Source organism: Macaca nemestrina, chromosome 9 (genome assembly GCF_043159975.1).
Source record: "Macaca nemestrina isolate mMacNem1 chromosome 9, mMacNem.hap1, whole genome shotgun sequence".
NCBI classification, from domain to species: domain Eukaryota; kingdom Metazoa; phylum Chordata; class Mammalia; order Primates; family Cercopithecidae; genus Macaca; species Macaca nemestrina.
This window is the reverse complement of record NC_092133.1, coordinates 82,372,539-82,396,045: the sequence shown is the minus strand read 5'-3', so window position 1 is coordinate 82,396,045 and position 23,507 is coordinate 82,372,539. Positions and strand designations below refer to the sequence as shown.

Sequence of the window (23,507 nt, the reverse complement as noted above, 5' to 3'; positions counted from 1 at the left end):
GGAGGGTATGCTGGGGTAGGAGGGTGTGCTGGGGTGGGCTCTGACCGCTGCTTCATGGGGTGTCAGCTCAGGGAGGTGGCTTTTCAATAGCTTTGCGTATATGAGTGAAGTGTATGATGTGTGATGGTCAGGGGTGGGTGGGTAGGATCCCCAGTATGTCTGTGCGGGGAACAGAAAGATCCCCTGTCCAGAGGCATGGCTCTGAGGTCTTCTGGGATGTCCTCCTTCCCTTTCATTCTTACTCTCTTCTTGCTTCTCATGCCTCTGCCCTTTGCCCCATCAGCCTACCTGTCCACCTGCAGAGTCTTGTCAACTTCATTAGGTGACTATTAATTGAATCGGGCCTGTGGAATTCCAAAGCCCCAATGAGTGGGTCCCCATGAAGCCCCCAGCTCTGTAGAAAGGGGTCAGGACCCCACGAATGCCTGCAGCCTTGACGGTGACCTGATGCTCACACGCGGCCGTGATGTCATGGTTGCTGTAATAACATGGCAGGTTTATTTGCTGAGGGTACGTTGGCTTCAGGTCGTGATGACGACCTCTCCAGCAGCAGGCACTAAACTAAAGTACAGCTACCTCGTGTAGGAGCCAGTTTTGAACTTTATAAAAGGATCCTGTCACCCAAAGAGCTGGGAGATGTCTGTTTCTGGGCTTGTCCTTAGCAGATCTTTCTGCTCCTCTCCCCAACAACTTGGGGCCCGTGGGCCTTCTTGGTCCCCCTCCAGGGCAGGGTGTCTGGCAGATGCTGTCTTTCATGCCTAAGTGGGGCTGGAGCTGGGACGCTAGCACCTCCCCTGTACCTTCCGGACCCTGCAGTCTCCAGGCCGGCATCCAGCCATTGGGCCTTCTTCCCTGCAGAAATATATGCTTTGAGAAGAGTGCAAATTGCAGTGAGCAATATATAGTCCTCATCTGAATACGATTATGCTTAAACACTATAAATATTCGTAATTCTCAGCCTTGAGTACTGCTTCCCTTGGTGTTATATCCTTTTAAAAAACACTCGAGAAGTCAACCATTTAAGGCAAAAAAGTGCTGAGCTCATTCTGGGCAGTTTCCTTGGCTGGTGTCACGGCTGGAGAAATGCCAGTAGTGAATCGAGACTCTCGGCTCTTAGTCTGGTTTACCTCGGGCTCCTGGACAAGTCAGTGAGCTATTCAGCTCTCCCCTGGCCTGGGAGGGGCTGGGAAATGTCAGCCCCCACCTTCCTCCCTGCCCCTCTGTCTTCACACCAGGGTCGTCTGCTGGAAAACTAGAGGCAGGGTTCTATAGGGCAAAATCGATGCTTTCTATGTGAAACTAGTCCTCTGCACCTGGGCTTGATCTAATGCAATAGTTTCATTCGCTCCTTCAGTAAACATTCCTCCAGCACCTGTGCCTTGGGGACCCTGAAGTGGCCTCAACATGGTTCCTAAATTCCAACAGCTCACAGCCTGGTGGTGGAGACAGAGGGTGATGATTCCGAGTGATAATGCCTGGGCTGTGCTCTGGATGTTGTGAGGGTGGGAAAGCCCCGGGGACTTCCTGGTGGAAGGGGCACTTGACTTGAACTTTGAAGGGTGAGGAGCAAGGGACAGAGAGCTTGGGTGTTGGTGTGTCAATAGCTGGGCTTATTTTAGTGGCCAGTGCTCTGGATGGCTGCGTAGAGGGAGATGAAACCTGGGTGCATTAAGGATAGCAGCTGGCTGTCTCCCCAGCTTACACCTCCCTCTAGCTTCCTAGAGCCCCTAGGGGTTGATGGAGGTGCAGGACAGGTGCCATCTGGGCTGGGATCTTTGAGAGTAGATCGCTTCTCTCCTATTTGAGTGCTCCCCACATCCCATCCTGCCCAGTCCCCATGAGAACCTGTAAGAGCAGAAGCAGCCATGGACCCAGCTGTGGCAGGGCAGTGGGTGGCAGCATCCCCATGCCTGGGACTCCTGGTGTCCTCCTCTGGGGACTTCCAAGCCCTGGAGCCTTGGGTTGGTCTGTTTTCTCATGAGCTGAATGGAGTGTGGGCCGCCTTCCAAGAAGGCACTGGGGGAGGAGGAGGCTTACCCCTGTCTGGTAAGGCTCTGCCTGGGTAGGTGTGGACGCTTGAGCTCACTCAGCCAGTCAGTACACTTACCTTCAACCAATGCTATTGTGATTTAAGCAGATGCAGAAAATAGGTGTGTGCATCTGTGTTTGCTGGGAGTGTTGGGGGTGGGAGCTTGGGAGGGTGGGGATTCTGGGAGTTCAAGAGGTTGGAGGGGTGAAACCGGAGTACAGTTGGTGGGAACATGTGCCTGGGATGAGAGCAGGAAGGTTTTCCTTCTTTCATATGACTTGGAGTATCAGTATATCACCTGCTGGTCTTTGGTCTGTCACCTTCTGGTCTTCGGTTTATCACCTCCTGGTCCTTAGCCTATCACCTCCTGGTCCTTGGTCTATCACCTGCTGGTCCTTGGTCTATCACTTGCTGGTTCCTGGTCTATCACCTGCTGGTCCTTGGTCCATCACATGCTGGTCCCTGGTCTATCACCTGCTGGTCCTTTGTCTATCACCTGCTGGTTCCTGGTCTATCACCTTCTGGTCCTTCGTCTATCATCTTCTGGTCCTTGGTCTTCAAATGCTGGTCCTTGGTCTTCAACTGCTGGTCCTTGGTCTATTGCCTGCTGGTCCTTGGTCCATCACTTGCTGGTCCCTGGTCTATCACCTGCTGGTCCTTGGTCTATCACCTGCTGGTCCTTGGTCTTCACTGGCTGGTTCCTTGGTCTTCACCTGCTGGTCCTTGATATTGACTTGCTGGGCCTTGGTCTAACCTGCTGATCCTTGGTCTTCACCTGCTGGTCCTTGGTCTTCACCTGCTGGTCCTTAGTCTATCACCTGCTGGTCCTTGGTCCATCACTTGCTGGTCCCTGGTCTATCACCTGCTGGTCCTTGGTCTATCACCTGCTGGTTCCTGGTCTATCACCTTCTTGTCCTTCATCTATCACCTTCTGGTCCTTGGTCTTCAAAAGCTGATCCTTGGTCTATGCCCTGCTGGTCCTTGGTCCATCATTTGCTGGTCCCTGGTCTATAACCTGCTGGTCCTTGGTCTATCACCTGCTGGTTCCTGCTCTATCACCTGCTGGTCCCTGGTCTATTACCTGCTGGTCCTTCATCTGTCACCTTCTGGACCTTGGTCTTCAACTGCTGGTCCTTGATCTATCACCTGCTGGTCCTTGGTCTATCCTCTGCTGGTCCTTGGTCCATCACGTGCTGGTCCCTGGTCTATCACCTACTGGTCCTTGGTCTATCACCTGCTGGTCCTTGGTCTTCACTGGCTGGTTCCTTGGTCTTCACCTGCTGGTCCTTGATATTGACTTGCTGGGCCTTGGTCTTCACCTGCTGATCCTTGGTCTTCGCCTGCTGGTCCTTGGTCTTCACCTGCTGGTCCTTAATCTATCACCTGCTGGTCCCTGGTCTATCACTTGCTGATCCCTGGTCTATTACCTGCTGGTCCTTGGTCTTCACTGGCTGGTTCCTTGGTCTTCACCTGCTGGTCCTTGATATTGACTTGCTGGGCCTTGGTCTAACCTGCTGATCCTTGGTCTTCACCTGCTGGTCCTTGGTCTTCACCTGCTGGTCCTTAGTCTATCACCTGCTGGTCCTTGGTCCATCACTTGCTGGTCCCTGGTCTATCACCTGTTGGTCCTTGGTCTATCACCTGCTGGTTCCTGGTCTATCACCTTCTGGTCCTTCGTCTATCACCTTCTGGTCCTTGGTCTTCAAATGCTGGTCCTTGGTCTATCCCCTGCTGGTCCTTGGTCCATCATATGCTGGTCCCTGGTCTATAACCTGCTGGTCCTTGGTCTATCACCTGCTGGTTCCTACTCTATCACCTGCTGTTCCCTGATCTATTACCTGCTGGTCCTTCGTCTGTCACCTTCTGGACCTCGGTCTTCAACTGCTGGTCCTTGATCTATCACCTGCTGGTCCTTGGTCTATCCCCTGCTGGTCCTTGGTCCATCACGTGCTGGTCCCTGGTCTATCACCTGCTGGTCCTTGGTCTATCACCTGCTGGTCCTTGGTCTCCAACTGCTGGTCCTTTGTCTATCACCTGCTGATCCTTAGTCTATCACTTGCTGATCCTTGGTCTTCACCTGCTGGTCCTTGTCTTCACCTGCTGGTCCTTGTCTTCACCTGATGGTCCTTAGTCTATCACCTGCTGGCCCTTGGTCTATCACCTGCTGGTCCTTGGTCTATCACCTGCAGGTTGTTGGTCTATCACCTGCTGGTCCTTGGTCTGTCACCTGCTGATTCTTGGTCTATCAGCTGCTGGTCCTTGGTCTTCACCTGCTGATCCTTGGTCTATCACTTGCTGGTCCTTGGTCTTCACCTGCTGATCCTTAGTCTATCACCTGCTGATCCTTGGTCTATCACCTGCTGGTCCTTGGTCTTCACCTGCTGATCCTTGGTCTATCACTTGCTTGTCTTTGGTCTATCACTTGCTGATCCATGGTCTATCACCTGCTGGTCCTTGGTCTATCACCTGCTGATTCTTGGTCTATCACCTGCTGATCCTTGGTCTATCACCTGCTGATCCTTGGTCTCTCACCTGCTGATTCTTGGTCTTTGCCTGCTGGTCATTCGTCTTTACCTACTGATCCCTGGTCTATCACCTGGTGATCCTTGTTCTTCATCTGCTGGTCCTTTGTCTTCACCTGCTGGCCCTTGGTCTTTACCTGCTGGTCCTTAGTCTGTCACCTTCTGGTCCTTGGTCTGTCACTTGCTGGTGTATCACCTGCCAGTTCTTGGTCTGTCACCTGCTGGTCCGTGGTCTGTCACCTGTTGGTCCTTGGTCTATCACGTGCTGGTTCTTGGTCTGTCACCTGCTGTGGTTTTGATTCTCATCTGTGCCACATGGTAGAGTGGGAAGAGAGTCTGTAAAGTCAGACTTACTTGAGTTTGAACTCAGATTCCATTGCCTTCTTGTGTGACCTTGGGCATGTGACTCTGCCTCTGTGAGCCTCAATGTCCTCATCTGAGAAACGGTAACAATACTTCTTACTTCAGAATTGTCAGGTGGATCAAATGAGGTGAGGAAGGGAAGCTGCTAGGCACAAAGTAGTTTGCTCTGTGTTTGTAAGAGGGGTTCCTCCGTTGGCCTGTGCTTTTCTTCGTGTCAGTGTGTCCCTGAGTGAGACACAGTATGCGGTTGTCACTTGCTGCCCGTGCTACCTCAGTCACTTCTTGGAAAGCAGACCAAAGCTGGGCTAGAGATTGCCCACTCCCATGAGCCTGTGGGAGGGAGTGCCCCTGCCTCAAAGCCTGAGCTGAGCTGTCCTTGTTGGAGACAGTGCAGAAGCAGTCCTCAGAGTCCCTCCCCATACCTCCAGAACTGCCTGGAATCATCCGTCCAAATGTCCCGAGAGGCTCAGTGGCCTTGGGTCTGACTGGGACAGCTCCCTGCACCATCATGGGAACTCCTCCTCAGTGCAGAGCAGCCATGTGTGCATGTGTGGGGGGCCATGTGCCTGCAGGTGGTGTGCTTGCACGCGTACCAGGCAGGGCATTTGGAGGGGCTGAGCCCCCAGCCATAGCTCCGCAGCTTCCTGTTCCTTCTCTGGTGTGTGTCCTGGCAGCTGTGTCCTCCTGCCTGTCATCCCTTTGTCTCTTTCTAGGGAAGGTGTCTGGGCAGAGCAATCTACTGTGCCCTCCAGACCTAGCCATCCCGCACGCAGCCACTTTCCCAGTAGGAAAAGGCCCTTAGGGAAGGCAGAGAGCAATGGGCAGTATGTGGTATTTTCGGGGGATTCTCAGAGCCCCCCTGCCTTGGTTTGATATGCCATAGTGCTCCCCAGAAGCAGGTCAGCGGCATGGGAGCATACATGCCCAGGCTCCTCTCCCAGCCAGGAGCTCATAGTTCACAGTGGGGTGGGGACCCTATGACCCCAGCTGAGCTTGCTGTGGGGTGGGGGAAGCAGTCTCGCACATCCCCCCAGGGGGTGACGGTGTTGTTTTGGGTGTGCACATGACACTCCTATCCCTTGCCTGACTGGCCCTAGTGCCCTAGTGGCTTGGTGTTGTGGTGGTAAGGAAGGGGGTGCCCTGCCGCCCTTAAGCTGGGCTCCAGGGAAGTGCTCGGGCTCTGTGACTTGTGTCCACTCCAACTTGGGGAATTGCATAATGCAGTTTTGCCCATGCTTACACCCCTTCTCCCCTTTGGATTCAGTCTGTCCCAGTGGCTGACCCTGGCACTTAGGGGCTCCTATAACTCCACTGCCCTGAGTTGCTAGGCTGCCTCTCCTGGGGTGCGTCTTTCAGAGGCCCCTCCATTTTTCAGTGAACAGGCCTGCTCCCCAGCTGCTGGGTGGCCCCTAAGCTCAGCCTGGCCTGCAACATGCATGGTCTCTACAGGGCTTCTTCAGGACACAGTGGGGTGAAGGCCCTGCTTTTCCTCCCCACCTGACCCACTGCTCCCACCACACCTTCCCTGGGCATTTAGATGGCACTGAGTCCCTCAAGCCTCTGAGGGTAGCTAAGGTGCTGACTGGAGGCTGAAGGGCTGACCATGCCCTCCCCCTGGGTTGGGAGGCACCTGGAAGCCCAGGCTTGGGGTGGGCAGAGTGTGCCCCTTGGAAGGCCTGAGTTCTTGGCCTAGCTCACTCCCCACTAGCCATGCAGTGGATCATACGTGGCAAGAGAGCTCACATTGCCAAGCTTCAGGTGCCCCCCCTGCAAATGGGTGGGGGACAAGTGGTGGCCCTCCCTCTAGGCCTGGGATGACGCCATGAGATGGCATTCAGGAGCCTTGGGGGCCACCGGGTGGTAGGTGCCGTGGCCTAGTCCTGCCAGCTTTGGGGTTCTTGGGGCTTGGTGTCTGTCCTTGACCTGTCCCCTTCTTCCCCTCATGCTTTAGCTGGCTCTGCCCCCTGTTTCTGTGATGGCCATGATGCTGTTCCCGCTGCCTCCTACCCCCTGCCCTCCCTACCCCGTTCCTGCTGAGTGAGGAGGAGGAGGAGTAGGAGGGGGCTTCTGCCTCTAGCCCTCTGGCTGCATCCTCCCTGTGGCCACCTTCCCAGAAGTAAGCTCTGAGCAGGTCCTCCTTCTGCTCCGAAACCCTTCAAGGCTCCCTGCTCCTCCTGGGATCAAAACAAAGCCCCTCAGCTGATCATCCAAAGACTTCTGGGGACTCCACCCTCCCTTTCTTCCTAACAGCCATTGCCCAACCTCTCACCCCATGTGAGGGGGCCATTCCTGGAGGGCGCTGGGCCTTGGCTCACAGCAGCCACTGGCCTGGGTTGTCCTCTTTCTGTGCCCCAGCATCAGCTGCTGTCCTCTGTGAAGACCCCTTGACACCCCAGGCTACATGACTGTTCACGCCCACTCCACCTGCCGGACCTCCACTACTCCCCAGCGCACAGCCTGGCTTCCTCTCCAGATAGCCTTTGCTGGGGCCTGTGCTGGGATCTGCCTCAGTTCTGTGTTCCCAGCATGGGGTGCTTGGGGAGATTTGTGGGGGGCTTCCGGGAGGCAATTTGATTACCTGCTGGGAGAAGGTGGCTCCCCATCTGTCTATTGTGCCTAAAAATGTGCTGATGGGAAAAATGTAGCCTTACTGACCAGGATTCTCTGAAGTTCCTCTCTGGTTTATAAGTTTTGTTGTATTATTTTTCAATTTTCTCCGAGCATCTGCTACTGTGAAAATTTTCATTATCACTGGCAAAGAGCCCCTCTCATCCCTGCTGGCTGCAGGAGATTTCTGATTTTGCTGCCCGACTGCTCTGAAGCACCTAGGGGCTGAGATGGTAATGTCCCAGGGCCAGCTGGGCTCTTTCTCAGAAAATATTAGGAGCAGGGCCAGCCTGAACGGCCAGGGAGGCACTGGCCATGGCTTGTGTCTTGATGGCTTTGCCTCCTCCTGGAGATGCAGGATTGGTCATGCTGAGAAAGCTGGCTTTGGGGGCCAGCCAGCACATGTATCCACTTTTCCATCTTGTGAGACCCTTGGCCCCAGGGTGATCCCCTCAGATGCTGGTGCTGGGTGCATGGTGCACCCCTAACACCTGGCTGACTCATTCTCTGAAACAGGCCTCATGTCAACAACTTCAGAGGCTGTGTGCCGTCATGCTGGCTGTTAGGATGGCAATGAGGTGTTGGAAAACAAAGCCCATGCAAAACTTAGGGTGAATGAGAAGAGCTCCTGCACCATGTGGGACCCAGGCTGGGTGTGGCCCCCCCTCACCTCTCACCTGTAGAATTGCACCTGGGCATCCTGCTCAGAGGTGGTACCGATGAGCAGAGGATGGTCTTGGACATGCCCAGGCGTCTGACCATCAGCCTAGACCTCACTCTCCTAGCTTGGTTTTGAGTTTGAACGTAGCCAGGCTGCTTTCTTCTCGCTCTTCTTGCAGTGGGTGGTAAGTTACCTGCACTTACTGGTGCTGGTCGAAGTGCTTCCTCAGTACTAACTTGACTCTCATTATCGCTCTATGAGGTCAGGACTATCATAACCCCATTTTCAGGGTAGGGCACGGAGGAGGTGTGACTTGCCCACAGCAGTAAGGTGCAGAGCAGGGATTCAAGTCCAGGTAGTTTGGTGCCAGAACCTGTCCTCTTACCGCTGGGCCAGTCCATCTCTCTGAGAGATCTGGACAGCCTCTTTTCTCTTGTGTTATTGGGCGTCCTCTGCACTAATATGGTTTTCAGTTTCAAAGGGGCCAAGAAGGAGTGTGTTTGGCACTTGATTGGTAAATGAATGAATGAATGAACACTTCCTGAGGAGGAGGAATTAGCATTTTAGAACTTATTCAAGATCTATTTTGTGCCAGTGGCTATATTTTTACATCTGTGTGTGGTGCAGGTGCCATGACCTGTTCTTCGCTGCCCTCCCCCAGTTTTACAAAATTAGGCATGAGGCATGACCAACCGAGGCTCCGGGCTGCTATGTGGTAGAGGTGGGCTGGGGCTTGGGCTTCGTGATTGCCAAGTCCGTTCTCTTTGCACAGCCCAGGCTGCCTCCCGGGGGGAGCATCTGTGGACTGGCTGGACAGAGTTAGTTTGTAAGAGATGCCTTCAGCTTCTGTGGTGTCACTTTGCCTCTTCCTCATTCTGTTCACAGTCCCCTGGAATTAGCATTTTGACCAGTAAATGTGGACAACAGTCCACTTGCACTTGGCCACATAAGAATCACAACAAGAAGGATATAAAGAACAGAAAGGACCTGGGATGGGGGAACCTGCTCCATTTACCCCCACCACCTCCCCAGCCTCACTCCAGCTCTCTCCCTCCTGCCCTCACTCAGGGACGGGGAGGGCTGCACATGATGAGGGCTGTAGGGGAGTAGCATGCAGAGCAGGGAGAAGGGGAGCAGGGGGGCTGCCCCTCACGGGTCATCTCCCTGGGCTTGGCTGCAAGGCATGTTGGGGGCTTGCTGGCAGCCAAGGTCAGTAAACAACTAGGCTGAGCAGAGTGAGGCAGGGTCTGCGTCTGTGGGGGGATGGCCCTTAAAGAGGGACCTACAGCCCAAATACCTGGTTTAAGGGCCATTGGGCAGTTGGCAGCATTGAACTCATGCTGGAGGGTGGGCACAGTCCCTTGGTAATGGAGTCAGGAAAGGTGGACGATGGATTGGGGGTTCTGGGTCAAGAGCCCCGCAGCTGGGGGTGCAGGGGTGGCACTTTCCCCTTGAGGGAGTGGGCTAGACCTGCCCATTGGCAGGCTTCAGGCCAGTGCTTCTGTCTTGGTCCCTACCAGGTGACAGGCCAGGGAGCGGCACAGAGGGCTGCATGTACTCCCACCTGACCTGCCCAGACAGTTGTAGAGGGAGTGAGGTGGGTGTGGGTGTCGCTGTGACTCTTACCCTAGAGACAGACCCATAGGGTGATGACTGGCTGCCATTGCCTATGGTTTGCCTGGCGAGCCCAGCTGTCTTGGGCTGTCCTGGCGATAGTGGGTGGACCACGGCCAGGCCAGGATGATGCACATCCCGCATTGTCCTGTTGTTGCCTGCTGCTCCAAGGCATCCAGAGCTGGGGGTCCCACTTCACGCGGGGTGCTAGGGAGAGACAAGTCCTGAGGGAGCTCAGTGCAGGTGGTAACAGGGACCCAGGAGCAGTCAATGACACTGAGCTGTAATCATATATAAAGCAGAAAGTGACATCAGAGGAAGGGCCTGTGTTGTCCTGATTGTGGGTAAACAAGAAGGTCCCTGGAGAGGAGGAGGCACTTGTCTGGGTTGATGATAAGGATTCACCATGTAGATAGTAGCCAAGAGGGGACAGTGAGCTTATGGCAGGGGAAAAGCAGGTGCAGAGATGAGGACACAGCATAGCCTCCAGACCCTGTGCTGTATCTTGGAGCCTGGAAGTTGCCCTGGGAAGTCAGCTGGCCATGCTGCAGGATTAGTACAAGGCCTTGGAGCTGGGGCTTGGGGCTGGTGAGGCTGGCAGGGTGGGCCACTCCAACCTTTCCTAGAAGGGCTGCTGGCCAAGGTGTGAGTTTTGCTCCTGCTGCACGAATCCCCGGGAGGGGAAAGACTAGACAGCTGAGGGCCTAGCAGGGGGCATCCTGGTCAGCTTCCAAATCTGGGGTGGAGACGAGAGCCTTGGCAGAGACAGGAGCTCTGGAGCAGTCAGCCCTACCAGGGAGGCAGGACATCGGCTGCGGTGGGGAGAGTGATTTCCACCTACATACCTGTGTATACCTTTGCTGGTGCGTGCATGAAAACACACACACACACATGCACGCACACACACACAGAACCGAGACTCAGAAAGTCAGAAGTAGTGATAAGGAGGAGGAGACAGCCAGAGAAAGCTAAAAACAAAAGTCGGACATAGGTTGAGATGAAGAGGGACAGCCAGAAACTTCACAGAGCCTAAGTTCTCCATCTGGGAGGGATGCTGGGGCCTGTTATCTGGATGTTCTTATCTTTCAGGAGACGAATGCAGGTGGGGTAGGGGAGAATTGGACATGGGATCGGGCCTGGTGGCCCAGGGCTGCGGGGAGGGCTGAGGCAGGCTCTGTGGTGTGGCCTGTCTGTAGGAGTCTAACTGCAGGCTCCAGTTCCTCAGACCTGGCCTTCAGGGGCTTCTCAGTGATCTGTTGCCAGGAGACCAGCTGGCCCAAAGGCCGGCAGGAGGAGAGACCACCATGTAGCTTCCTCCCTGAGCCTGTTTTAGAGTGCAGTGGACATTCTCTGTTCCTATGGCCCAGTCACTTCTGAAGAGGTATTGCTTATGAGGTGTTGCTTACAGGAGCACCAAACCTGCAGGCATGTGGAATTTCTGGGAAGCCGGCTGCCTCTTTTCTAGGGCCAGGCCATGATTGGTGTCTGGCCAAGAGTTTTCTGCTCAACAGCGCTGAGACTACCTCTCCCCACCCAGAATGAATGAAGGAGTTGGCCCCAAGCTCCTCCACCCTCTACTTGGCTGAGTCTCTAAAAACAGGATCCCATATGAGAGGGCTGTGACTAACAACAGAAGTTGATCCTTTTTTGAACACTTACTATATACCAAACGTTATTCTAAACTTTTTACATGAATTGGTTCATTTAATCCTCATGTCAGCCCTAGGAGGTGGGGACTGTTATTATCCATTTACAAGTGAGGGACCGAGGCTCAGGGAGGTTAAGTGGCTTGCCTGAGGGCACACAGCTACCACAGTGGCCTGTCTCCTGGGCTGGTCCCCTAACTTTAAGATCAGAGACAGCTCAGGGTTTGAACCCAGGCTCTACTGTGATTTTAGGCAATGCTCTAACCTAGGATCTCTGCTCCTGTTCCTCCTGTCTAGAATGGGGTAGTAGTACCCACTTCCCAGGGAGGCCATGCGGTTCGGCGATTAGGTGAGGGGGCCCTGGCACGGCTCCATTCCTCCTCTCCCACTGTCTGCAGCAGAAGGCATGTCCTTGCCCCACCCTGAGCACTGCCATAACCTTATCCTCTTTTTCAGCCTTTTTCTAAACAGAGCTGGAAACACCTCCTTGGTTAGCCTAGGGATCCTTTTCTGGCCCCAGCCTTTCCTGGATGTGGCCACACCTGTCCCTTTCTTTCCCCCTCAGTCCATGTCCTGGGCATAGCTGAGCTCTTCGGAGAGCTCCGTGTGCTGCCCAAGTCTCCGTCCTCTCCGAGCCAGCTGTGCTTCATAGTCTTGGGACCCGAGTTGTCCTGCCCAGGGCCCCATGGAACCAGGGGTTCTCAGATCTGGCTGCTTGTCTCTCCCTTCCTTTGCCAGCTTCAGGACAGCATCGTTGCTTTCTCCCAAGCTTCTTGTTTTCCTTTTCTGATGCCGAAACACTCTCTCCTTCTTGGGCAGAATTAGATGAAGTGAATTGCCCAGGACTCCTGACTCATTCATGCAGGGACTGGATTCTGAACCAAGTTTAGGAGGCCCCACATTCCAAGATCTTTTCTCATTGCGCTGCTGAAGGCTAACTCTAGTCTTGGACAAGACAGAATTTTCCATTGCCTCATTCCTAACATGAGTCCCATCTCATTGATTCTCTGACGTAATCGTTTACCTTGAAACACTAATATTTTAAATGATTTCTCTAGTATGGATGTATCTGTGCTTTCACTCAGCTCATTCAATCATTCCGTATCTTCTGAATATCTCTGCATTAGGCCCTGACCCTGAAGATACATAAAGCCACGGGCCTCAGCCTCTCTTCTTGTGACCTTAGGGATTAAGCATGAGATAATATGATACATATGCAATAGAAGTGTGCTAGGATAAAGTATTCCTGGACCTGCAGGAAAAGGGATGGTTAACTTTGCCTAGCAAGGGGAAAGTCAAATAATGCCAAAGAGGAAGAGGCATTTGAGGTGGGTTTTGGGGAATGAGTGGAAGTTTGAAAGGCAAAGTAGGGGAGGAAGAGCATTTCAGGAAAAGGGAATCAGCACATGCAAAGATAGAGATTAGAATGGGCATGTCTACATGTAGAGAGCATGGGACATGTGAAGGTTGGCAAGTAGACTGGCGCCATTGTGATGTGTGGAGCTGGGGAGCGGTGGAGGATCTCACAAACTGGACTTTGATCACTTGCAGTGGGGAGCATGGCTGATATTTCAAGGACATGCTTGTTGCTGAACTTTGGTCTGTAGAGTGGGTTGGAGAAAGAAGGACTGGGAGGCAGGGAGACCAGTTCGCTGATAAGGAGGGATACAGACATTCAAAGGCAGAGTGAGGAGGTGACGACGTCTTGTGGGCTGGCCAGGGGCTGAGGGGATGCCCAGGAGGAGCTCTCTGGGCTTGGGAGTGCTACAGGAGGCTGTAGTGCTCAACTCCTTTCGAGGTTCTCCAAGACACTCCTCTGTGCAGGCATGCCCAGGACTCATCACTGTCCTGATTTAACTTTGACAGTGTAGGCTTCCATGTGAATCCTGGCTGGGGAATCTAACGTTTCATTGGCGGAGCAGTAAAAGTCATTAATGAGGAGCTGGAGAGCTATAAATAAGTGAGCATGATCCCACCCAGTGTTCCCTGTGTTTCCAATCTGCAGGAGTAGGGAATTGGTTTTGATTCATTAATTGTTAGAGGAATGAGGCCCCAGAGATCCCATGGTGCTGCCAGCTCTTCCCCACCCTCCTGGTCTGCTTTGTGCATCCTGACTGCGTGAGCTGCCCACCTGCCCTGGATGACAGCCCATCATTCCTCAGGACCATTCGGCCGTGCTCCCCTGGGCCTCCCTGGGCCTCCCTGGGCCTCCCTGGGCTAGGCTGAGCTTGAGGCCAGAGAGGCTGGGGCTCTCAGCCTGGTGGTGCTCCTGGTGAGATACTTGCACAGCTGCTGCTGCCTGAGCCAGGCCTCAGGCTCATCCCTCTTTCCTCCTCACTGTCTCCTTGGTTCTCTGCAAGCTCTCGGTGAACCCCTCCTTAGAGGGAGTGTCACCTTTAAGGAACTGGCTCCCCTTCTCTAAATTGTGGGATTTGGCTTTACCTTTTGGTGAACATGAGCACTGTGAGACCTTGGCAAGTTTGAAAACTTTGTGTCTTACCCACGAAATCTGGACTCCAGTTGTGCTTATTTTCCAGAGTTAGGATTATGTTCTTCCCTGCCCTGCCCTGCCCTGCCCTCCCCTCCCCCTCCCCCTCCCCTTTCCCCCTCCCCTCCCCTCCCCCTCCCCTCCCTTCCCCTCTCCTCCCTTCCCCTCCCCTCCCTTCCCCTCCCCTCTCCTCCCTTCTCTTCCCTTCCCTTTCACTTTTTTGATATGGAGTCTTGCTTTGTAGCCCAGGATGGAGTGCAGTGGCACTATCTTGGCTTACTAAAACCTCCACCTCCCAGGTGCAAGCAGTTCCATACCTCGGGCTTCTGAGTAGCTGGGATTACAGGCATGGGCCACCATGCCCAACAATGTTTTGGTATTTTCTTTTTAAGTAGAGACAGGGTTTCACCATGTTGCTCATGTTGATCTCGAACTCCTGAGCTCAGGCAATTCGCCCACCTTGGCCTCCCAAAGTGCTAGGATTATAGGCGTGAGCCAGAGATTACATAGTTTCTTGCTCTGCTGTGCTGTGCTAGGTGCTGGGGATCCGGGGGGTGGGTAAGAAGTGAAGGTGCTTCTGCTTATGGGCAGAATGAGACCACACAAAATAGTCCAACATTTGCCATTCCAACTGGGCAGTTGGAATGGCAAATGTTGGTTAGTGCCATGAAGGCAAACCATGGTGAGGGAAGATTGGGGACCATGGGGAAGGTTCTCTAGAGGGAATGATGGTTACCCACCCAGCACACAGGAGAAGGAGAATTAGCCAGACAAACATAGCAGGAGTACTTTAGGCAGTGGGGGGAGTGTGGGAAGAGTCCTGGTAGTGAGCAAGAGCTTGGGACGCTTGAGTTACCACACAAAGGCCTGCTACTTGGAACGCAGTGCATAGGGTGTGGAGTATGCTGGGCCTGTGGGTGCCATTAGGGTAAGCATTTTGTTTTAAGGCCAGTGGGAAGCTCATGTGGTTTTAAGCAGGGACAGCACTGTCTGGTTGGTGCTTTATAAAGGCCAGTCCACTAGTGTGTAGAATGGACAGTGTGTTCATCTGGGACAGGTGGGGAGGTTGGAGGTGTGAGGGTCCATTGGGGAGGTGACAGTGTTCTGGACCAAGGCGATGGCAGTGGAGTGGAGGAAAGTTGACAGACTCAAGATATGTTTGGGAGATAAAGCATGCAGGCCTGGTGGTGGCTTGGGTGCAGAGGGCCAGTGAGAGAGAAGGGTTAGTAACTTGTGGGTGGATGGGACACCACTTTACTAAGGTTGGGAGACTGGGAAGAACAGACTCACACCTTAGGCAGCTCAGTGCTGATGCATCAAGTTTGAGCTGCCAAGGGACTCATTAATTGGAGATCTCAGGCAGATGGGTGGGTGGGTGTCAGGACCCCAAGGGGAGCCTTGTGGGCTTGAGCAATAATGGTGGAGCCCTCAACAGGGCTGGGCTTAGGGTGGGTCAAACATGCAAGGAAGGTTGATGATTCCATAGAGAGAGGGTATAGATGATGGATCTGGGTGTAGGAAAAGGCCAGAGGAGGGAGCCGCCGGAGCTCAGGAGCAGGGACCAGTCTTAGGAGAAACTTCTCTCTTCAGCTTTCAGCACAGACAGGGAGGTGTGGAGCTCTGGAGGCAGGAAGTCACGCGAGATTGCTTGTGATGATGTCTTCTGATTCATGAAAAAGGCTGTAAATCATTCGTTGAACTTGGGGAATAAACCTGGGTGGTTCAAGAAGAACAGGGAGAGAGGTGGTAGAGAGGTGTCAGCGTGGGAGCCCTGCTGAGATGGGTGACTGCCATGTGGCCAAAGTCACCGAGTTGCCAGGGTGTGGCGCTCTCTGTGGCCCTCCACTTCTTGCCAGCAGTGTGGAGAAGAGTGTGGGCAGGTTGATCCACTCTGAGTTGACTCCTAGTTAGGATTTCAACAGCCAAGCTACATAAGGAAAGAGAGGGAGTCTGTAGTGGAGTGACCAGAGAGGAGGAAAGCAGGCTCCAAGGAAGGAGGTGGGGTTGCTGCAGGTCTCTGGGAAGTCGGAGAGTGGGCAGAGAATCACTGAAACACACAGTCTGTGGGACAGGATGGACGGCGCCTGTCAAGTGTGTGTCCTGTGCTCTGGAGGGAGGCACCTTCTGCAGGAGGGGCAGGAGCACCAGCTCACTCCAGGGCCCAAGCTCTAGCATTGGCCTCTTACGGCACCACCAGCCATTCCCCACCCCCCATTTTATGGTTTTGGTTACCTTTTAAATGTCTTAATAAAAGATGAAACGTATTTACTCTCCATAGATCAATTATTTACTATGAGTTATGACAATACTAAATTTGGTCAATTATTCATCAGCTCTAAAGTATTTATAAATGCTACCTTAATTTGAAGCATTAGCCATTGGAATTCAAATATTAATATAGCTGTTTCCTATGTAAAGGAAGAAAGGAAGAGTACAGATAATGAGGGTGACTGGGGGCAGGTGGGTGCTCATGGAGGTTAAGATTATTGGAGGAACGAGGTGGCTCATGGAGCAGCCTGGGGGTCGGCAGAGGTGCTGGACTCCCTTGGGGAGAGACCATTCCTTCTGGGCAGGCAGGGCTGAGCCCGGGTTTGCCCAGAGCCTGGCTGTTTTTTCTGCTGCCCACGGAGAGGAGCTGAGCCTTGCCAGGTTCCTCTGAGGTTAGGGCATCAGGTCATTTCTCCCCAGGTGGAGGCTCTCTCTTGCCTCATCCATTTGGAAACATCCTGCTGCTCTTTAAGGTGGCACCCAGAGGCCAGTTAACACAGGGGTTGCCAGTTGAGGGGGTTGGGACCTCAGAGTAGCAGGGGCTGCATGGGCAGATCTTCTTCCAGGGTGAGCAAGCCTGGGAGCGATGCCTCAAGGGCACCTGACAGAGGGAAAGGCTGAGCTGGCAGTGGCCAGTGTCAGGACCAGGGAGTGGCACCAGGAACTGTGAGTCTCTTCTAACACATGCCTTCTGGGGTATTGCTTCTCACAGCCTTGTTCTGAGAATGTTCCAGAAATCCCCATGGAGATGGAGAATAGTGGGCATGGATTAGTGATGGTGCCCAGAATGACCTCAATTTCTGGGGCACCTCTCTCACCTCCAGCACCCACCTACAGGCACCCAGTGACTTGATGAGTCAAGGATCTACTTTCAGGGGAGACAGGCCTTGTTCCTGCCTGCCTGCTCCTTCCCTGGGGCCAGCACTGAGCTGGGAGCTGCCCTGGAGATTTCTATCCAGGGACAGTTGGGTAGAGTCAGCCTGGAATCCTGGGTTCTGTCCCTGCTGGCCACTTTCTCTTTGCAGCGTTGGATATAGAGGTGCCTGGTGGTCTGGGGTTCTCTTTGCTGTTTGCTCTCTGGCTGTGTGGTCCTGGCCAAGCAACTAGCACTCTCTGTGCTGTAATTTTTTTTTTTTTAAACCAGGAAATCAGAAAGTTCACCTGAGGTGAGAGTTACTGAGAGTTTGTCCTGTGAAGTGGCCAGTACCTCACCTGACATGTCCCACCCCTGAGAGTCTGCTGTCTGGAAAATTTTTGCCCGTGTGGGTGGGATGTGAACATCTTCTCCAGGGAAGCAGGTGGGAATGTGACTATGGATGGTGGAGTTGAATTGGGAATGCTGACTGCCCCCAACCCTCGCCCCTGAGCTGTGAGTAGCCCTTTCTTTTGTGGAGACCTTCCACTTTCCCAGGACACAGGGTGCAGGTGAGGAGGCTGGAAGCTGCTCATTACAGTTTGTCTCACTTTCTCAGCTGACGGATGGGTCATTCTCAGGGGGCCCTTATCAGTCCATCAAGCTTGTGTTGTAATCAAGGGAGACATCAGCTTTGTGACCATATAATATGGAGGCAAAGAATTATAACAAAAGCTGTTATCCTCTAGAGAGCTGTACAAACATCTTTGAGCATCATCCTAGGTAGTGGTGACTTTCGATTTGCTACTATGTGCGAGGCAGCATGAATGACCGTCCACATATAAAGACCTTTCATGGCACACGTGGAGCAGCCCTGTGAAGAGGGAGCCATCATCTTTATTTGACCCCCCCCAAGAAGAAAGAAAGAAAGAAAAAGAAAGGAAGAAAGACAGAAAGAAATAAAGAGAAAGCCAACCAGTAACCCAGAGAGGACAAGCCCTCACCCACGGTCCCAGTGTGTGACCAGGGCAGGCCCCGGACTCCGGCAGGTGGCCAGTCCCGGTCCTGGGGTTCAGCATCTGTCACAACAACCAGGGCATGCATTGTGTAACATCCCGTCACACACAACCTTGATTAAGCTAATAGCTGATTTGGCTTTGATCTGATGTATTTTGATCTTATTATTTTTATGTTAGAAGCCTCCAAATAACCATCATTTCAACAGTGCCCCAATTAGCAGGCCATTCACAGTGGATTGGAAATTGACTCACATCGGGCCTCTCCATTAGCGCCTGGGAGAGGCTTCCAGCCTTAATTACCCACCCTGTTTGTGAGGCCTGGCGCTTACGACGCTGCAGGTGGCTCCATGAGGGGTGGGCCGGCAGCACCCACCTCCATGGGGAGGGCGAGATGGCTCTCGCCTGAGACTACTAATACTTAAGATCCTGGGCATGACTTTGATGGAGAGATGGGATGTCCAAGGAAGGGGCAGGAGGCTGACATCTCTTCAGCATCTTGTGCACTGTGAGGCATTGGCTCTTGCTGTCCGCGTCCTAAGCCAGTGCTCTCATAGCTCTGCTGGGTAGAGATTCTTATTCCTATTTAATAGAAAATGGAGGCTTAGAAAGGGACATGCCCGTGGCTGTGTGGCTACTGACTGGAGGAGCCAAAACTGGAACGTGGGTGAACGTGAGATCCGAATGCTCTTCCCACCACCCTTGGTGAGGTGGTAGCTGGTGAGGGTTCTGCCCGGCTCTATGTCGTTGTCACTCTGCACCCACCTTGTGCTGCTCTTCCTGAGGGAGACCCTGAAAGGTTCTAAATCCTTTCCTTCCTTTGAGGCCCTGGTGCCGACCGCAAATGAATTTACCCTCCTCTGTGTCGCAGGGAGCTTCCTCTCTCTTTCCTCCAGTTGAGTTGCAGAGTCTGTCTCCTCGGTGGATCCTAACCTCCTCAAAGATGGAACCTGTGGTCCTCCTGCTTTTCCCCCTAATAGTGCTTAGGGCAGGGGCTGGCTTGTGGGGGGGGCAGGCAGGGATACCAAATGTATGTATGAGACAAGGAGGGCAGGAGCCAGTGACATGCATGCCCTGATGGGGAAACTGAGGCTCAGAGACATTCTGCAACTTCAAAACCTGACATATATGGAGTGAGGACAGATGATGACCTGGGAGGGAGATGGGCAGGTGGGGCAACAAGAGCCAAAAGTGACTGAGGGCTGCAAGGAGGACTCTCCATGGGAGTCCTGGGATGGGAGAACTCCACAATTGAGCGTTGGAGTTCCTGGACAATTTACGTCCCAGGGATATACAGTTTATTTTATACAATTGCTGTTTAAGATTAAAAATGTATAGTATTGGCATTCAAGAGAACATACACAAGAAAAAATATCCATGCACTGTCGTAGCGCCTTAGCCTTTAGTGTTTTCTCTTGCTGTTTTCATGGGTGTGCTTTCTGCCTAGCTGTAATCATAGTAGCATATAATTTTGTGCCCTGGTATTTTCACATGGCCACCTCTCAGAAGCATTTTCCCCATGTCTGTGGCAGTGTTCATTGTGTGGCCTCACATCTCATTGTCTGGAAAATGGATAAAATGATACCTACTCTACACAAATGTCCTGAGAATACTGTGAATTCACATGTACAAAGGACACCAGGAGAATTTGGCCCAGAGGGAATTCTCACACCATAGTCGTTCCTCCTATGTAGTTTTCCTACTTATCCATTATCAGAGGATTGTTTTTCTATTTAAAAGGAATTATCTGTTTATGTCACAAAATTTTGGCAAAATATAGAAAAGAAAGAAGACCACTTTCAGGTTTCTTCTAAATTGCAGTGACTTTTAACACCTTGCAATATTTCCTTCTGGTTTTTCTTTCATGCATGCTGACGTTTTATTTAATTGATAAAATACATGCAATTTTGTATCACTTTCACCTACTTTTTTATGACAGGCACTTTCCCGTGTTATTGTAGTATCTTCTTGAGTAGTTTAAAGGCTGTATATACTTTCAGCAAATGGGGCCCTTTCATAACCACTCACCTATTTGCATCTTTTAGATCGTTAGTAATATTCCAAGAGTACGGATAGTGTCCTCTGAATGGTTTTGGATTGAATGCTGTTCCTATCTTTTGGACAGGTACCCAGAGAGGAATTACTGACCGGGGCCATGGAAATTCTTGCATGATATTCTTGCACGAGTCTTTATTGCCTATTGTGAACTGGGCTTAGCACATGTCTGGGAAAGGATGGTGAACACAGCAGGCATGACACTTGTCATCCTGGAACCTGGGGTCAAGCTAGAGAACCAGCCAGTAACACAGGCAACATGTGGCCCATGACAGGGAAGTGCAGTGAAGGGGGATCATGCCAAAAGGGTCATGAGCCAGTCTGGGGATGCTGAGTCTGAGTTTTGAAGCAAGCGTAAGCATCAAGATTGAAGAGGTGAGTTTGAGGGTCCAGGGTGGGCAGTTGGTTGGGATGTAGCGGAAAAGGGTATGGTGAGGAGCGTGAGGCTGCAGGCCTGGGAGCTTGCAAAACCACTTTTTCAGAAGTGGACTTTTACTTTATCCCTACGGCTAAAGTAAAACGGGGGCACAGCGGGGCTTTAAACAAGACATGCAATAGATTTCTGTTTAGGAGAGAACTCAGCAGACTGGAGCTGGGGTAGGAGAGGGCCAGGGCATCTAGGGGGCTGCGAGATTCACAAGACATCATCATCTCTTGTTTAGCTACCCTTGCTGGTGGCCTTGAAGAGGAGAGAACCATGGGATTTGGTTTCTCATCCTGCTGGTGCTCATGCCATGCAAGGCGAGCGCCCTTGCCCAGAGGGCAGCCGGACTTTGCTGCTGCAGAGTGTGGGGGGACCCTCCCCTTCCCACATGTTCCCCTGCTTCCCACTGCCTTGCTCCCCGGGGTCAGTTTCCCCTGTTCTTCTCTCCCTCTCCCAGCCTTATCTGAGGCATTACATAAATCCAAGAGCTCTTGACCGAAAGAACTGCATTGTCAAAAGTCGTTCAAAGTCTGCCGTGTGCAGCAGATGGCCTGCTGCCATTCACAGGCTGTGTTTTGAAACTGCATCTGCTTCTGCACATCCTTGCCATCGCATAAACCATTAGTAAGAAATGTTTGCTTCAAAACTGGTGCAGTGAGTTGCGGCGTTGGGAGTTGCATCTTTCTATTAATTGGTTGATATCCCAAAAAAGTGTAGGCACATGGCTACAAGGGGCGCCTCTTGCAGTTACAGGAGAGCTTGGAAAGATGAGCCCCTGAGCATGTCAGCCCTAGAAGCGGCTGCTGGAGTATCCGTTGCGTTCATCCTCTGCACCCGTGGTAACTGTCTGAGCGGCGGGAGCGTCTTTCTTTGTTATTGTCAAGTGGCTTTGAATAATCCTTCTGGAACAACTGCTTCATCTGGGGTTTGGCCCAGTATTTTTATGATATGGATCAAGTGGACTTGGCCAGAAGACCTAGGGTTTCTTTTCTTTTTTATTTTTTTCGTGCATCTTGGGTCCTCTCGGGTAAGTGCCTCCCTGACTTTCGGAAGCCATTTAGTCCGTTCAGTCCCAATCAGTTCAGTTCAGTCAACAGTTGTAGAGCACACAGTGTATTCTCCGCCCACAGCTAGGCATGAGGATACACAGATCAACACAATGACGTTTTGGCTCTAAACGGGCTTATAGTCCTAGGTAGGAAACAGGATGGCTAATCTCACAGCTTGGTTGGGGAGTCAGGCAGATTTGCGATGAATCCGTACTCTACCATCCTTCCCTGACTAGCCTAGGGCAAATGGTTTTGCCCCTTTTGACTTCTATTTTCTCATGTTAAATGGGTACAAGAATGTCTAGTTGGCATTTTCACCAAGGATGTCAGTGAGGCTGTGCTCATGAAAACCGCTGGCCTGGCCCAGGATGGTTCTTGGTCCTGGAGGGAGGCAGCCTCTCTTGGGAGTCCCAGGCACGAGCTGCCAGGCATGGGGCTTGCAGGCTGAAGCTGGTGCAGCATCACCCTGATGCTGACCCCTTCCTCTCTCTCTCCTCTCTTTCTAGCCTGTGACCTCATGACCCAGGGGATTTTGGCCTTGGTCACGTCCACCGGCTGTGCATCTGCCAACGCCCTGCAGTCCCTCACGGATGCCATGCACATCCCACACCTTTTTGTCCAGCGCAACCCCGGGGGGTCGCCACGCACTGCCTGCCACCTGAACCCCAGCCCTGATGGTGAGGCCTACACACTGGCTTCGAGACCACCCGTCCGCCTCAACGACGTCATGCTCAGGCTGGTGACGGAGCTGCGCTGGCAGAAGTTCGTCATGTTCTACGACAGCGAGTATGGTGAGTCGTCAGGCAGGAGAGCCAGGGCTGCTCGGGGGCAGGGATGGCCAGATGCTGGGAGACTAGAGAGTGGGTGGGGCCCTGGACTGGTGGTGGGTGGTCTGTGCTGAGTGGGTCTCTAGGTGATAGGGTCAAACCTCAAGCTTCATGAGTCAGGAAGAGCTGCAACAACAGCTACATAGATAGGCACTAGAGTTGCCTAGCAACAACACCTTATCATGATGGCTGAAGTTTGAATCATCTTAGAGGTTTCAATAAAATATTAATAAACTGCTGGCAGGGATCCAAAGGGCTGTGTGCTGGCACAGGTGGAGGCCGGCCAGCATGGTTCCTCCTGGAGGCCTCCTCTCCAAAGAGTGCCCTTCACACTGGACGATTGCCAGGCCTTCCTGGCTCCTTGCCTCCATCCATCCCAATCGGCCTTCAGTTTCAGGGTTCCAGGCTGGGGCAAAGGTCAGGGGGAGGAATGCTCTGAGTGTCATGGAGCCAGGCTGGGGTTGGTGGGTTGAGGACACTGGGTATGGCTGGACATGGCTTCTTTGAAGTCCTCTCATATGAAAAAAAATCATCATTTTCTTGTTAGGAAACCACAAAATGGGCTTTGGAGAAATGGCTTCAGGTTTTCTTATGACTGCTCTGTAAAAATAGACTAGTCGTAATCCTGAGATAGAATGGTTTCCATGTTTAGTGTTTAAACAATTTGTTTTGAAAATTATGAGATAACTTAGATTTACATGCAATTATAAGGAGCAACCCAGAGAGATCCAGTGTGCCTTTCACCCAGGTTCCCCCACGGTAACATCCTGCATAGCTGTAGTACAATATTGCAACCAGGATTTGATACAGCCCATAGGCCTTGTTCATATTTCAGTAGTGCATGTGATCTTGCAGGTATGGATTTATTGCCATGCATTTTTTTTTTTTTTTTTTTTTGAGATGGAGTCTCGCTGTGTCTCCCAGGCTGGAGTGCAGTGGCGTGATCTCGGCTCACTGCAAGCTCCGCCTCCCGAGTTCACGCCATTCTCCCGCCTCAGCCTCCCAAGTAGCTGAGACTACAGGCGCCCACCACCACGCCCGGCTAGTTTTTTGTATTTTTAGTAGAGACGGGGTTTCACCATGTT

General features: G+C 52.5%; 1 protein-coding gene across 2 annotated transcripts in view; it reads left to right on the top strand.

Annotated features, from left to right (window-relative positions):
• The window catches only part of LOC105495984 (glutamate ionotropic receptor delta type subunit 1), a 796,883-nt gene that overhangs the window by 136,984 nt on the left and 636,392 nt on the right, over positions 1-23,507 (top strand). For both annotated transcript variants that reach the window (XM_011766002.3, XM_011766003.3), the window contains exon 3: positions 22,102-22,386. In XM_011766002.3, coding sequence (XP_011764304.1) covers positions 22,102-22,386 — 285 coding nt within the window. The remainder of the gene's footprint in view (positions 1-22,101; positions 22,387-23,507) is intronic.